The sequence below is a fragment of the Rhinopithecus bieti genome, unplaced genomic scaffold, assembly GCF_001698545.2.
Source record: "Rhinopithecus bieti isolate Rb0 unplaced genomic scaffold, ASM169854v2 scaffold_3062, whole genome shotgun sequence".
Classification (NCBI taxonomy): domain Eukaryota; kingdom Metazoa; phylum Chordata; class Mammalia; order Primates; family Cercopithecidae; genus Rhinopithecus; species Rhinopithecus bieti.
The window spans coordinates 4,572,895-4,589,698 of NW_016804432.1; the positions used below are offsets into that span (position 1 = coordinate 4,572,895).

Here is a 16,804-nt window from a genome sequence, read left to right on the forward strand (position 1 = left end):
AAAAAAAAAAAAAAAAAAAACACCCCATCAAAAACTGGGCAAAGGATATGAACAGACACTTCTCAAAAGAAGACATCTATGAAGCCAACAGACACATGAAAAAATGCTCATCATCACTGGTCATCAAAGAAATGCAAATCAAAACTGAAATGAAGTATCATCTCACGCCAGTTAGAATGACAATCATTTAAAAGTCAGGAAACGACAGATGCTGGAGACGATGTGGAGAAATAGGAATGCTTTTACACTGTTCGTGGGAGTGAAAATTAGTTCAACCATTGTGAAAGACAGTGTGGCGATTCCTCAAGGATCTAGAACTAGAATTACCATTTGACCCAGCAACCCGATTACTGGGTATATACCCAAAGGATTACAAATCATGCTACTATAAAGACACATGCACACATATGTTTACTGCAGCACTGTTCACATAGCAAAGACTTGGAACCAACCCAAATGTCCATCACTGATAGACTGGATTAAGAAACTGTGGCACATGTACACCATGGAATACTATGTAGCCATAAAAAAGGATGAATTCATGTCCTTTGCAGGTACATGGATGAAGCTGGAAACCATCCTTCTCAGCAAACTATCACAAGGACAGAAAACCAAACACCACATGTTCTCACTCTTAGGTGGGAACTGAACAATGAAATTACTTGGACACAGGGCAGGGAACATCACATACCGGGGCCTGTCAGGGGGTGGGGGCCTGGGTGAGGGATACCATTAGGAGAAATACCTAATGTAAATGACGAGTTGATGGGTGCAGCAAACCAACATGGCACATGTATACATATATATCAAACATGCACATTGTGCACATGTACTCTAGAACTTAAAGTATAAATAATAATAATAATAATGATCTATGTAGAAATCAGAAACCACAATTCAATAAGCATAAAAAGCTTTAAAGAGAGTGAATTTGTTACCAAAAAATATGAAATGTTATTTGAGAGCACATTTGAAGACATATCACTTCATAGACTGACCTTCCTTAATAAAACTCTCACTTAGAAACTACTCCTGGAATATCTGAGTCAATTTTAGATACATCAACATCTGACAGCTATAGAAAAAAATCAGGTTATTTCTGAAAGCAACAAAAAAGACAACTAGAATAGAGAAAGATAGAAGCTTTCCCTGTGAGAATTACATATAAATAACACACTGATAAAACCGATAAATGAACTGATAAAAGCCCCTCCTCCCAAGAATATAAGCTTCATTAGTACATACAGACCATGTCTCTCTTGTTTACTACTTTCATAAAGTTGTAGGGTCAAAATTAAGCAAGAGTTATAAAATAGTCAAAGGTACAGAAAGAACAATTCTTGTAACCCAAGAACCTAACACAATAGCAGTTACATAGTTGGCACTCAATGAACAGTTGGGGAGAAAAGGAAAAAATATATATATTCTTTTTCTGAGTTCCTATAATGAATGCTTTAAAATTTTGTTACTTAGAAAAAAATTCCCAACTGAGAAAAATAATAACAAAAAAAATTAAAGTTCTTAAGATGAACTAGCAGATGGAAGGAACATAAAATACACTCATTTCTCTATAATTAACTAATAGTAACTCAGTATTGAAACACTTGCCAATGACCAGCACTGTCTTCTTTCCTCTTCTTTATTCCAAAGACAAAATGAACATTTGTCTTTCAAGTTAGATACACAGCACACTCTCTTTAGTTGCACCTAAGCAATAAAATCAGGATTGCTTGCCAATAAAAATATAAAAGTAAATCAAAATTTTAAAGAATTGCCTTTAATAACCTTTTAAAGATTAGATGCTTTACACTGATTAATACCATGGGATTCGAGGGGTTATAAACACAGCTTCCAAATTTATGTAAGTCACATGAACAAAGTTATTCAAATTCTAGACAGGTAGCAATCTATTTTCAGTCCAACCAGGTAAAGCTATCCTTAGACAGCAGACATCAAGTTTTTCTTCTTTAAGACAAAGCTTCTATTCATTTCCTAATTAAATTTGAAATATTTTATGTAAGAATTCACTAAGGACTATTCTCAAGCATGCAATGCCATTTTCAGGACACAAAATAAAAATGATTGTGAATTTTAATTCATATCCTTTTCAACCAGACACAAAGGAAAATTTGTGACAACTGAAGAATTATTTTCTACCTTACTGAAGAGGCATGATTTAAAATTAAAAACCATGAACAAACTATCTATAAAATAATTCATTTTTATATCAAACAGCTGCAGACCCTGTAATTGAAATAAAGTATCTAAGGTTATCAATGAAAAGTGTTAGGTATCATTCCTGAAGTGACAGATTAAGTTCCTAATCCAGTTACCATAATAGCCGTATTTGTAGTTTAACATAAATTAAGACCTTAATTATATTTATGACTATTTTAAACAAAATAACAAATTCCTTTGTACCTGTGAATGTAATTTATAGCAAAGCCAGGTTCATTTTCCAAACCAATCTATTTCACACTGCAGAAGTACTCTGGTATAATGGTATAATGTAATTCTTGTTGTAGAATGTTGAAAGAATAGATTCACTAAAAGCACAGAAGGGGTTTGAAGATAAATGAAGATGCTATTCATTCAAGGGTAATTTCATCTTAGAACTATATGAAAGATGTTTCACTCACACAGGGTAGTGTACGGCCTCAAATTTAAGTATATTTTCAGCTCAAATATCATGTTGCTAGATTGATTATGTTGATATTGTATATCTAATAATGAAGAATTCTAGCCTTTTTCTGTTTAAAAAAAAAGGCTGTTGTTTTTCCATCTTACTACTGCATCTTTATTGTTCTGTTTAATAGCAACAAATTATAAAGTCCTGCTTGCTATTTACTTTTTAAACAAAAACGTATACAGTTGTTATTCTAAGTTGCAATCTCTCAGAACTGCAGGAGTGTGAATTTTGTTAAGTTAAACATATACTTATATTAGTAAACCATTACCCTTTATAACCATTTCACATTATTTCACGAATTACTAAAAACCACAACTCCGAAAGCCACCTAATTCTATTTGGAATATACTTCATTTCCACAAATTCTACATTGACCAATTTTAATGTTTTATATACACCATGCCATTTAAGTGTTGAGAAACTAATATTGAGATTTGTTTTTTAAACTGCTAAATTCTATTTGCAATTTCAGTTCACAATTATCTTGATAAAGATCACATTTTGTATACTGAAATAATCCAAGGTCTTATAAGCATAAATCACCAAAATGCTTTAACATTTCTGGCACACAAACTATAATAATGTAATGTAAGACAATCAGTCTGAAGAATTTAAACTCACTGATATCAAACAAACATCTGCAGACTCCATTTTGCTTGTTTGGAATACTGAAAAGGATTTTACAAGTCTCTGTATCTCATAAATGTACACTAAATTATATTTATCCCTTAGCTTTCCTTTCCTTCACCTAACCCTGAAAGTGAATTCAGAAGCCTCATCTGACAGAGGACAATCAAATTAAGAGGAATGTACAAATTTTAAAAACCTAAAATTTTATACTTTGAGGCTTTAATAAAGTTTTGTCAATTTGTTAAAGGTTTTTCATAGAATATTATATTATTTATTAAAATATATATACTCATGTCATCCTACTTATATTTATATCAGGTTTAAACTGATCCTTTAAAACAGCATAAAACCCTGAACAACTCATTTAAAACAAAATGTATCCAACCAAACTGAAAATTCAAAATCATTTCCTCTAAAATTCTGCAGGTAGCTGTCTACTATGGCCATTTAAATGACACGACAAATTTACAGCAGCTGTATTTTCACACTCAAAGTTTTGTCTCTAAGGCAGTAATCAACCTGCAGCCTCAAAAGAAAGACAGATATTCCTCTCTCCTGCTCTTTCCCAAACACTACATTTGGATATTATCATTTAGCCAATAATTAATCCATCCTTCTAGAAAGCTTCATTTGCTAGAAGAAGGAAAATGCAAGGATCAGCTAAGTATTTATCATCAAATCTGAAAAGTGAGTGTTTATGTCCTAGCATTAATGGGGCCTATAAAAATGCTGACTTTAGGTCAGGTGTGATGGCTCACACCTGTAATCCCAGCACTTTGGGAGGCTGAGGCGGGTGGATCATTTGAGGTCAGGAGTTCAAGACCAGCCTGGCCAACAAGGTGAAACCCCGTCTCTACTAAAAATACAAAAAAATCAGCTGGGCTTGGTGGCGCATCCCTGCAATCCCAGCTACTCAGAAGGCTGAGGTGGGAGAATCACTTGAACCTGGGAAATGGAGGTTGCAGTGAGCGGAGATCACGCCAGCAGTGAGTCGAGATTACACCACTGCACTCCAGCCTGGGCGACAGAGCTAGACTCCTTCTCAAAAAAGCAAAACAAAATGTTGACTTTCAAATTATATACTATATTCAACAGAAAGAAAATAGTTTTTTTCTGTTGTCTTCCCTTTCACTTTTAGAGAAAAGCATTTATTAACAAACAATAAGAAAAAGTAAAAATATTAAATGGAACAAGGACACCTGAGCTTAAATGCTATTCTTAACTTGAAGTAAAAGTAAGGAAAAGATTACTCGTTCATGCAATATTCTAGTAATGATCATCAGTCTGAGATACTCCAAAAAACAAATTCAAATTTTATAATATCTAGATTAAGCCATACAAAAAAAACCAGATTTTAAAATTGGCTTCACATACATAAAGTGAAATTCTTTCTAAAACTTACTAGAAAATCTCTGTTGCACAATGGATAGCACATTGGACTTCTAAAACTTATTGGAAAGTAACATTTTATTATATAAAGACACTCACAAAATAAGTACATAAATCTTTGCAGTCAAAATAGGCACTAATTCTGTATTCAACATCTTACATTTCTATTCCTTTCACTTTTTTCAAAAGAATTTCCCATTTATTACCTACCTTGAGCTTCATAATATTATAGAGGTAAGACTATCTTTATCCCATTTCAAAGATACAAAAGCTAAGACATGTTCTTTTACTCCTTAATGTAAACTATTAATCATAAGATATAATTTACTAAGAAATGTCAGAAATAATTTGTGATTAAATGATCACTTACTGTTAGGTAAAACTTCAAGATCTGTATCACTGGACTAGACCAATATGCAGCAAAGTATTATGAGTGTGGACTGTCGATCCAGACTTCCTAGGTCTGCATTCCAGCTCTGCCAAGCACTATTTACTTAACTTTGAGCTCACTGTTTAACCTCTCTGCCTTACTTTCCTAATCTGTAGGAAAATAGGAATAATAATAGTACCTACCTCATAGGGTAGCTGTGTGAAAGGATTATTTATGATACCTACCCTATACAGCACTTACCTCATACAGTTGTTATAAGGATTAAATGGGTTAGTATGAATTAAGAGCTCAGCACAGTGACAAGCACAGGTGGCACTCAACCAATGTTGTTGTTGTTTTCTGTTTCTCCCCACAATTTGTGGGTTCTATGAATGTAGGCGAAGCACCTTTGAGCTTCAGTTTCCACATCTTTAAAATGAGGATAATAATACTACCGTGCACTAGGGTCATGGGAAGGACTGAATGCAATGCTGCACATAAAAGCTTTTAATAGAGTGTCTTATACAATAAAAGTATTCAATAAATAATTTTAAAACATATTATTCAGTATTAATAAAATAAAATTGTTTGCATTAAAGCATTCAATATTAATTTTTAGATAAAGAATGATTACCAAAATTAATGTTCACACAAACACAAACATATCCAAACAAGATTCTTCTTACATATAACATTTATTTTCAATTACTCTAGTGTTTTCAGGTACTATCAAGCCTGCAAGCTTCCATTCCTCTTACTGACACTGAATATGTATATTTCTTTCAAAGAATTATGAGAGAAAGAAGTAACAACCAGCATTCATTGCATGTTTACAATATGCCAGGTACTCTTCTAAGTGATTTACATATGTTAACATATTCAGTTCTCATATTCAATGTTAACATATTCAATCCTATCCTACCCAACAGGATAGCTTCTATTATATCTCTATTTTATATTTGAGCAAACTTGAAACAAAGAGCTCTATTTAGGGTTTGCTGTTTTTGAAACAGATACCAATTGGAATCTTCTATAAAAGACAGCATATACTCAATCAATAGACATAAACTTCTTAAACAAAACAATTTTTGCCAAAACCTTGGAGAGTATATTATGCCTTGATCATATTGTATTCTATTATTAATAACAGTGTCTAACACAAAAGCCACTAGCTACACGAGACTACTGGGCATTTGAAATCTGGCTAGCATAAATTGAGAGGTACTGTAAGTGTAAAACACACTTCAGATTTTGAACTTAATATAAAAAATGTCCCATTAATAAATTATGTATTGGTTACATATTAAAATAATATTTGGATATACTGGGTAAAATAATGCATATCATTAAAATACATTCTGCCTATTTCTTTTTACTTTTTTAAAATGAGGCTTCTAGAAAATTTCAAATCACAAATGTGACCAATGCTATGTATTTATTAGATGGCTGGTTTGGACTTGGGGGTAAGAGAGAACAGTAACAGAGAATTAATATCAAAGTTATTGTTTCTAATTAGTATAAGCTTAAGTCCTTCAAAGCACAAGTACAGAATGGAAGATATCTCTCTCTCTGTCTCTCTAGCGTGTGCATGTGTGTATAATACTGCATATATACACATTTGGCTCAAGGGACCAGAGAAATATGCTATACTAATACCTCACTATACTCAACATACAAGAGTGAAGGATAGCAAATCTAAGGGGAAATACCTACAGGAAAAAAACATTTATTTTTAAACTGAAATCATAAAAGTTCCTAGAGTCCAAAAAGACCTAACCACTTAGTTTCAGGGGCATAATAAACACCAAGTGTATATGTTAAGTAAAATTTAAATTTCCTAATGGCCTAACTGGCAGACTATTAAAATATCTGATGTTTGACATCTGGTATCTTCTAGAAAATAATCCAGTTTGTGGATACCTGTCACATTGTTTTGATCAATTTTATACATCAAATGTAGGCCTTTAACTGATTCTTCTAAACGAATGCTGGCCCACTATATAGAAGAAAATTACTCCATAAAGTTTACATCAGATATCTGGAAAAGTCACATTTATAGTCATGGCTACTATCAGCTGTCAAGCCAAAGAATATTGAAGAAAACCAAGAAATTTTAATATATGCTGCTTAATTTATCATCGAAGTGACATATGTAGGATAAAAACATTGAAATTGTTAAGGAAAATTCTACATTGTAAAAGGTCCTTTTTTCTGGTTTTATTTTAATTGCAACTATGATTTGAGAAACCATGAGAAAGCAAATTAATAGAAATCATAAAAATAGAATTAACAAATAAAATACACACTAAGATTTATTTTTTCCTCCCTTCTCTGGATTATTTAAAACATTAATTTTTTTAAATGGTAATATAATGGTATTTTGGTTTGTACTGAAAACTGGCTAACCCATCTATTCCAGGGTTTGTCAACCTTGACAAATCTATTTACATTTGAGGCTGGATAATTCTTTGTTGTGCAGGGACTACTCTATACGTTTTAAGATTTTTAGCAGCATCTCTGGCATCTACCCAATGAGAATAGCACTCTACCCTTCAACAGTTTTGACAAGCAAAAACACTTAAATATTGTCAAATGTCACAGGATGGCGGTAGGGGGAGTACTAAAGAGCTGCCCAGTTGAAAAGCACTGTAGAGTCCTACCCGAAATACCTTTCTATTTGATGAAAAGTATTTCAGCACTTCCTAAACTACTATTATGTAGTTTCAGGGGCTCTTCCTAGGGGATCCAGATAGCTTCAGCAGGAAACTCAGTAAACCTTCTGAAACCACATGCAGAATAGCCTGGGTATATTTTCTGGAAAAATGTTCTACAGCTTTTGCCAGATCCTGAAGGGTTATCCCCAAAATAGCAATTTTAAAAGGGTTAAGAATCAGTGCTTCAACTAAAATATTCACAGTGCCTTGAAACTATCTTTCCAAAGATATAAAGACTGAAAATACTATTTTATACACAGCAAATCATTTACTTTTACATTTGTTATCAAGGCATGACTACTTTCACCACACTTACAAACTATTCACACAACAGACATTTAGTGGATACAGTCTACATGCTCAGTCCTATGTTAAACTACACAAGCTAAGCAAATAGCAGCCAAATATGCAAAATGATTGGATAACTATAAATCCATAACCTACATCATAAACATTGTTTTTTAAGCAAAACATCCCCAAGTATCCTATTTTTCCTATAATGCAGCTTAAAGCTTACAGGGGCACTAATTTTTTTTGGATTATACAAATGGTATATACAACTTGAAGAGCTATTACATTTCATAAGTGGTTTTGGGAATAATAAACACTGATATAATCAATAAATATATGAGAAGTGACTAGAGAACCAGAACACTGCTACAAGATTACCAAACAGATTAAAGTTAGAGGCCAATGAGTGCAATGAGCAAAACAATGCTTAAAAATATGTGATAAATAAATCTTAACAAATTAATTAGGAAATAATTGTGAGTCCACAAATGAACATATCACCCCACATAATCAACACCATCATATCCAGCCCAAAGCAAACCAACTGCTGAGACACAGAATGTGCCTAGCACATAAAAGTGATTTCTAAAAAAAAAATAATTTTTATGTTTATTTTATATACTGACAATTAACTGAATATTACATAATAAAATTATTCTTCACAAGCAAGCAATGTTATATAGATAATGGTAAATCACACAGGAAAAAATCTAAACACATAGTATCAGACTTTTGGAAGGGGAAAATATAATTGTAATGAAAATGATGCAAATCACCTAGGGGTGAAAACATATTACATTATTTACATATTTACCTGCACTGCAAGAGAAGCTGCATTGTCAGAAAGTAAAATTTGCTCCCCTGTAGAAATACAATGAAGCATAACTTAACCAAGTAGAATATAATATTTTATTTTAAAAGTATTTATATTTTTTCAAAGGTATTGCCTACCACTCAATTCAAAAGTTTTATATCAATGTTATTATATAATTATAATTTTGATTAAATTATCACAAATAATGATAAACTAGGACAGTTTCCTCTAAAACTATTTGATCACTTATCTCATTTTATCAGCAATGTAATTAAAATTGTTCACTTAAAATCAAATTCATTTTTCGTTTTCAAGAAAAGTTTCTCTTCATTAAAATTAAGTAAAATCTGCTGAAACCTTTCTAGTTAAAAGTAAAAGCACTCACAATAATATAAAACCAGCTTGCAGTTAATATTGCACAGTATATCTAGGTCTGTCACACAAAAGAAAGATGACAAGTTCGCTGCAATAAAAATTCCATGCTTAGAAGACTAGGGCTGCTGCCTATTAGTCTTCATTACTTTGCAGTCTTCTGACAACTGTAGCAGGCTGCTAAGCCCCAAATGGGGTCCATAATGTGATCTGATGATATATGAAGAGCTGCTAAAGGGAGCCTGAACCATCCTAGCCTATACATTTTAACAGTTCCTTTTTACTGAGAGCCCACTTTACCACAGGACTTCAAAAATCTGCTGTCTCAGCTATTGGTGCAGTAAATCTGCCAACTGCTCCTGCAACCACATCATTTTACACCGCCTACAGCAGCCAATATAACGAGTCAATAATAAACTAAGGACCTTATAGGCCATGAATAGTTGGTTTACACTGGCAGATACAAGTTTAGGTAAAACCTCCTAGACAAATTATACAAGGGAATCCTTTCTTTTACATGTTATATTCTCTTTGCAGTAAATTGTATTACTGAGGATTTTTTTGTAATACATACAGCTTGATACAAAGCCATTTTTAATTGTGAACAAGAATTTACCTTTCAATTGCTGATATAATGTAGCATTTTCAGGCCAAGGTTCTGCAGCTATGGAAACAAGTCAGTGATAATTAGGCACATAGAGCAAAAACGTATCAATAACAAAGCAAATTAATAATCATGTACATTTGCCTAGAGCATTTAAAGTCAATTGCTAAGGTTGACGTATACACGGCAACTAATCACACTATCTTAGATTCTATGGTAACCAGTATAAGTAGGTTAGATAACTTGTTTTAAAAGCATGTTTGGTTTATCGTTTGCTGATTTTTTTTTAGTGGGGAGGAGGGGAAGATACCTTGCCCAATCCAAAATGAGAATTAAAAAAACAAAATAGCCCATATGCTACAATTCCTTTAGCTTCTTTCAAACACAGACATATTCTAAATATTATTCATATGTATAAAAAGATACTGATGTCTAATTCACTACAAAAAAATGTAGTGAAATAATATTTTTAATATTTTACGGTAAACTTTTAACAAAGTAAAATTTCAAGCAGACATTATATGAAAGAATCAAATATATCTGTATCAAACTGTCCATCTTTCCCCACAATCTGGCAGGATTTAAAAATAGAGGAATTCTGTTATATTCCAGAAGATTGCATTGCCTTGACCCTACCAACACCACCCCACAAACACAATTAGAGCAAAGTTGCATGATGAAGCATTACGTAACTACAATGTGAAATAATGCCAGTAAAGATAATTTTAGGCCTGAAATGAAACTTGACTTGACCCTTAATCTCTCATCTAGAGAAGACTGCAGCTACAAAGAGAATATTACCAACCTCCCAGTGTTTGAGAAAAGCACTAGATTTGAATTTTGTCTAATCAACTGCACTTAAGAAGCAATGGCTCCACTGACAGAATACATAGGACATCAGGATATCACTTGTTGGATTATTCTTTGTAAAAGTCACAAAACATCAGAATCACCCATTTTAATAAAGTAACTACATTTGCTCTCAGCAACTAAATATATGAGATTTGATAATAATTGTTATATTTCTAATTGTGTTTATACTAATTTAGTCTCTGTGAAATAGCAACAAATAACTTTATAATTCTGGCTGATTTTTAAAAATAAATTTATACATGTGAAGCATTTTTTTTTAAGACTGATCATTTAAAATGTTCTAAAGCAATCCCTGGAATGGGAAAAAAGAACTCCTTAATTTGCTTTTACTTATACTTTAGAATAAAAGAAAACACAGTATTATTACAATAAAAAACAAATGTAACTTTTAGGTTTAGTTTGGTTTGGGCTACACAAAATTAAACTCATATTTAGAGATAATGCCATGAAAACATCAAGTAAATAATGAACTACACATAATTTTATATGCTGTTCCCCACAATATTACACATATATATAAGGGCTACTGAATTTCAACGCACATACCAACACAGCAATGAAACAAAATACTTTGCTGTCACAACTTTAACAAAGTAAAATTTCATTAAGAACCAATTAACTTGTATAACAGTTTTTAAAATAAAAGGAAACAAAAACAAGCTGACATCAGCAAATTACTCAAAAAATAACCTTTTCAGATAAATTGTATAGTCAGCACACCTATATTGCTTACATCTATACTAAAAACAATACAATGAGATTCGTTTGTTATAAAATTCTAAATCATCAAAGATTCAATTATATGCATTATATTAATCTTACTAGCAATAAAGCATAGGAATAAAATTCACAAAATTTCGAAGAATAAATATTGAAATCAAGTTCCTTGGAGACACAGATGTGTCATATGCATCTGTGAACCACACACTGTACTATGTTTTGCATACAGTTGATGTTAATTGTCTGTAAAAAGAAAGACGATATCTGATTAAAACTACCATTTAATTCCCTAAACATGCTGGCTAAAGTTTTACTCAACTTAATATTACCATCTATGTTAAGGTAACAGGACATTCTAATTTAAAATTGTGGTAATTTTAACTCTTGGTTAGCTACTTTGTGCACATACTAGGCATGCATTACAAATTTTTAAAACAATGAAGTATTAGGTTGCTGCAAAAGTAATGCAGTTTTGCCCAAAACTGTATTAAACCTGTATTACTGTGTTAAAATTGGTGATTCTGATGTTTTACAGCTTTTACAAAGAAGAATCCAACAAATGATATGCAAAAACTGCAATTATTTTTGCACCAACCTTTACATACACTAGTATTAAACATATGCTGAATATAATCTAAGTATTCTCTGATAAATCAGAAGCTACTTCACTACTCTGTAACATAACAGAGTTCTTATATGAACAACAATTTATGTGGTCAGTAATTTCAGTTAAAAGTTAACTCATCAGCCGGGTGTGGTGGCTCACGCCTGTAATTTCAACACTTTGGGAGGCCAAGGCGGGTGGATCACAAGCTTAGGAGTTTAAGACCAGCCTGGCCAAGATGGCCATCTCCACTAAAAATGCAAAAATTAGCCGGGAGTGGCGGCTGGTGCCTGTAATCCCAGCTACTCAGGAGGCTGAGGAAGAGAACTGCTTGCACCCTGGAGGCAGAGGTTGCAGTGAGCCAAGATCGCACCACTGCACTCCAGCCTGGGCGACAGAGTGAGATTCCATCTCAAAAAAAAAAAGTTAATTCATCATCACCCCCATGGATTCTACAGATCTCATCCAAAAGACAAACATGAAAGTAATAGAAAGTTTGCAACATACTATTTCACTGCAAATAATATCAAAGAAGCTGCCTACAAATACCAAAAGCTCTGTTATTAAGAATCTAAAGCTGGAAATAGGTGAAAAGGGTGAATATTTTACTCAATCTAAGACATAAACTCTGTTTCAACTCAGAAATCATTATTGAAAATAAATTCTCAGAAGGCAACTCTACCAAAACATCCAGTGTTTTCATCACAAATAGAACTTATGACTTAAAAAGAGAAGGCAAATAGACTGATATAAACCCATATAGCCAGCAGCCAGGAATTGCAGTTTATCATGCAGTAGACAAGAAATGGTAGAGTATACAAAGAATGACCAGCTGTCTATCTTACCCATGAGCAGCTCAGACTGACTTAAGTGCATCACCTTACATGATTCTGTTAGGCTGTTGGTATTGTTGTAAAGAAATACCTGAGGTTGGGTAATTTACAAAGAAAAGAAGTTTATTTTGGCTCATGGTTCTGCAGACTGTACAAGAAGCACAGTGCCAGCATCTGCTTCTGGTGAGAGCTGCAGAAAGCTTACATGGCAGAAGGCAAAGGGGGAGCAGGTCTCACACACAGCAAGAGCAGGAGCAAGAGAAGGCAGGGAGATGCCACTCTCTTTTAAACAACCAGATCTCCTGTGAACTCAGAGAGAGAACTCACTATCAAGGATAGCACTGAGCCATTCATGCGGGATCCACCCCTATGACCCAAACACCTCCACCAGGACCCACCTCTGACAATAGGGATTAAATCTCAACAGGAGATTTGCAGGGAACATCCAAACTGTATCAGTGACAGAGCTCATATAATTACATATAAAGCATGACATGAGAGAAAAAAAATCTCTAGTTTGTTATTCCCTAGGAGTGCCAAAAGTGAAAATCCTAAACTGGGCAATGGATCTACAAATCAATCACACAGGTATCATTCTAGGAAATGAGCTCTATAACTGTCTTCATACGTAAACCTATGAATCATGAAAATTATTATCCACACTTAACAGAAAGAAAGCGTATTTGTTGGTTTGGGAATACCTATTATGTAAAAGACAAAATCCAAAAAGACAACTTCTTCCCTACGCTTCTCTTTCCCAAGGTCAGACAAAGTCAGTAATCACCCCTTGCCCCTCAGCATGTGTAAAAGAAAGATTAAGGATTTAAAATCATGGCGCTGACAATATACATCTTAAACATCTGTGGCATTTTAAAAGAAAAATCATTTTAAAACAATAATAAAACATTTTTACATTTTACTAGTTTTCTTCAGTTGACCTGAAATGTTTTAGACCACAAACTACTTCAATAGTATATAAAATGTCATGACTCGCCTACTCTACCTATTTTCAGTTTCTATCACCAAAAGCACCTCTGGTGTGAAGTGCCATTTTAAACACACCTAAATGAAGGGACAGCCTTAGAAAAAACATAGAAGGTGAGACAGAAAGTGTCTAAAAAGGGGGTTGGCAAGAAATGGAGGCTGAGGAAGAAAGTTGTCCAATGCAGTCAAAGTGCAAGTTACTTGTATTCTCACCACATCAAAAGTAAATCTTACATTTAAGACACATCAATAGTTACATGTGGTTCTTGGAATAAAGACCAAAATCCTCAACATGGCCTACAGAGCTCTACTTGGTCTCTGAAGTTACCCTCTCTACCAGCCTACCTCATCACACACACATTCCCCACCTTGAGTCTCTGCGCTCCAGCCACACTGGCCTTCATCCAGTTTCTGAATGCACCACTTTCCCCCCTGCAGTTTCTTCTGCCTGGAACAATTTTATCCTCCTATGATATTGGCACATCTCAGCTCAAAAATAACTTCCTCAGGTGCAGCCAGGTTAATGAGCGTATAGCCTGTGCAGTTGCATAGGGCCTGCAGTTGGAAGGGCCCCCTGCTTGGTTTAATGTTCTGCTGTCTCAGTCTTGAAAGTGAGTAATTTTTAAACACTTTCATTTTGCACTGGGCCTTAAAAATTATGTAGCCAGTCCTATCCTCAGGGAAGTCTTCGCTGACCTCCTTTAATAGTTCAAACACTCCTTTTACAAGCTCTTATAGCATGCACTCCTCTCTGTATTTTTACATTTAAGTAGTTGATTGTTTACCTTCTCCATGAGAAAATACGCACCATGAATCCACCATTCACGTCTGATTTTTGCTTACCACTTCATCCCTAGAACCTAGCACATAGCAGGTTATCAGTAAATGCCGGCTGAATAAACATTTGTTTTCATTATTAGCACTGTCATCATTGTTGTTATTACTCTGTAGTATGCAGGCTAAGAATGTAGCAGGGAAGATAAGAAAAATTCATGGCAAAACATAAAAAATAAAATAAACTTTACTCAAACAACTTCAACACTACAACCAATAACACAACTCAAAAAAATATTAAATAGCTGCCTAAAATTCCTGGAATTTGAATTTTTATCTTTTCTAACTCTACTTTCTTTTTTAGTATATGTTTTATAATGTGCATGATATATCGGCTCAGCAATTAACAATTTTATGATTTCTAAATTCAGGCCTGCATGCTCAAATTTTTATTGATAAGGACATGAAATTTTCATAAATGGTGATTCTTGGGTTAGAGTCATAGGAAATGGAAAGGGGAACAGTGAGATTGTCAGGTAAGTTGAACTGAGGAGTGATACAGCAGTAACATCTGATGTAAACTATATATTTAATATAAAACATTGTATAGAAAGAGATTTCCAGTTTTAGGGTTAGTGCAAAGGTAAGTAATATATAGTTAATTTATATGTTTTTCTTCCTGTATTTCAAAGGATTGTCTTGCACATATATTACATGTAAAGCATGACATGAGAGAAAAAAAAAAAAAAACTAGTTATTCCCTAGGAGTGCCCAAAGTGGAAATCCTAAACTGGACAATGAATCTACAAATCAACCACGTAGCTATCATTCTAAGAAACGAGCTCTATAATTGTCTTCATATGTAAATATATGAATCATGAAAATTATTATCCACACCTTATAAAAAGCTGATTTCTTGGTTTGGGAAAAGACAAAATCCAAAAGGACAACTTCTTCTCTACTCTTCTCTTTCCCAAGGTCAGACAAAGTCAGTAATCACCCCTTGCTCCTACATACATCTCATCCAACATTGGAGAACACCGTTCTAATTAAATAACTACTTATTTGAAGTTTTTGCAGGAAACCCAGTCATTCATGTACTCTGGAGCAAGGAAGAGTCTTGCTCTCTTCTGATAGAATCATCCTTTTTGACCAAGGAGAAAGCTTGCGGGGGGAACACACATGAATTAGTGAGGAGAATGGGGATCCCTGCCTACTACTTCCCTAACATGACCCTTGTATCAACCAGAGTACTTCAAATTTCCCCCACAAACTCCATACTTCCTCATCTTTGTGACTTTGCTCAAATTGTTCCCCTTAAGTTCAGAATACTCCTTCACTGCCATATACCCAAATCCTATACCTTTCTCAACCAAGTTTAAATGCCACATCCATCAAAAAGGCTTTTAGGACTAAGCAAATCTAATTTCTCCTTTATCTATACTGTCCACAGCAGTTTGCATTTTTCTTATATATCATTTTCTACTCTATCATACTGTTACGTCAAAATCTTATCTCTCTTTCTAGGAGGTAAATTCCTAGAATGTGAAAAATTCTTGTGGTCCCGAGGTTATTAATTAAAATCTTGGCTTCTCAACTGCTCCAAACCGAAGATGACTTCTACAATAATACATGCCAAAATATGAAATTAAAATTAACAATGATTAAATTTTATCTAGGCATCATTTAAGCTAATATCTTTATTATAAGAGTTCTAAATTAAACTACCCACCTTTTAGAAATTAATTATTTCATGATAAAGAAATTCCTGTACCACTTTCATACTAAAGCAGTAGTAACATACTCTAAGGTACTCCTAGTGACCTATATTAATTCACTCTTTAAAATTAGAATTACAATTCTAATAGTATTCTCTAACAAAAGATGCATTAATTTTATCATTTTATAAAGAAGAAATATATCCCTATATTGCAGATAAAAAGAATACCTAGAAATAAAGCAAATATCAGAGCAACTCATGACTAAGTGCATATCCAATTAGTTATTAAAAGTCCAGTTAGTTCTTTACCTACTTCCCAATTTTGCCCAGGCCCTGATTATGCTACATTTAGTGTCTTCTTTACCAGGAGCAAAAGAGATGCTGCTTAAGGTTTCAGGCTTTAGCGGGAGAGTTTTTTTTGCA

The 16,804-nt window shown here is 33.6% G+C and overlaps 1 protein-coding gene across 1 annotated transcript in view; it reads right to left on the reverse strand.

Annotated features, from left to right (window-relative positions):
• MTX2 (metaxin 2) overlaps positions 1 to 16,804 on the reverse strand; it is a 71,284-nt gene that overhangs the window by 33,750 nt on the left and 20,730 nt on the right. The window contains exons 2-3 of the mRNA XM_017868298.1: positions 9,886 to 9,933; positions 8,898 to 8,944 (exon numbers count right to left, since the gene is read on the reverse strand). Coding sequence (XP_017723787.1) covers positions 8,898 to 8,944; positions 9,886 to 9,933 — 95 coding nt within the window. The remainder of the gene's footprint in view (positions 1 to 8,897; positions 8,945 to 9,885; positions 9,934 to 16,804) is intronic.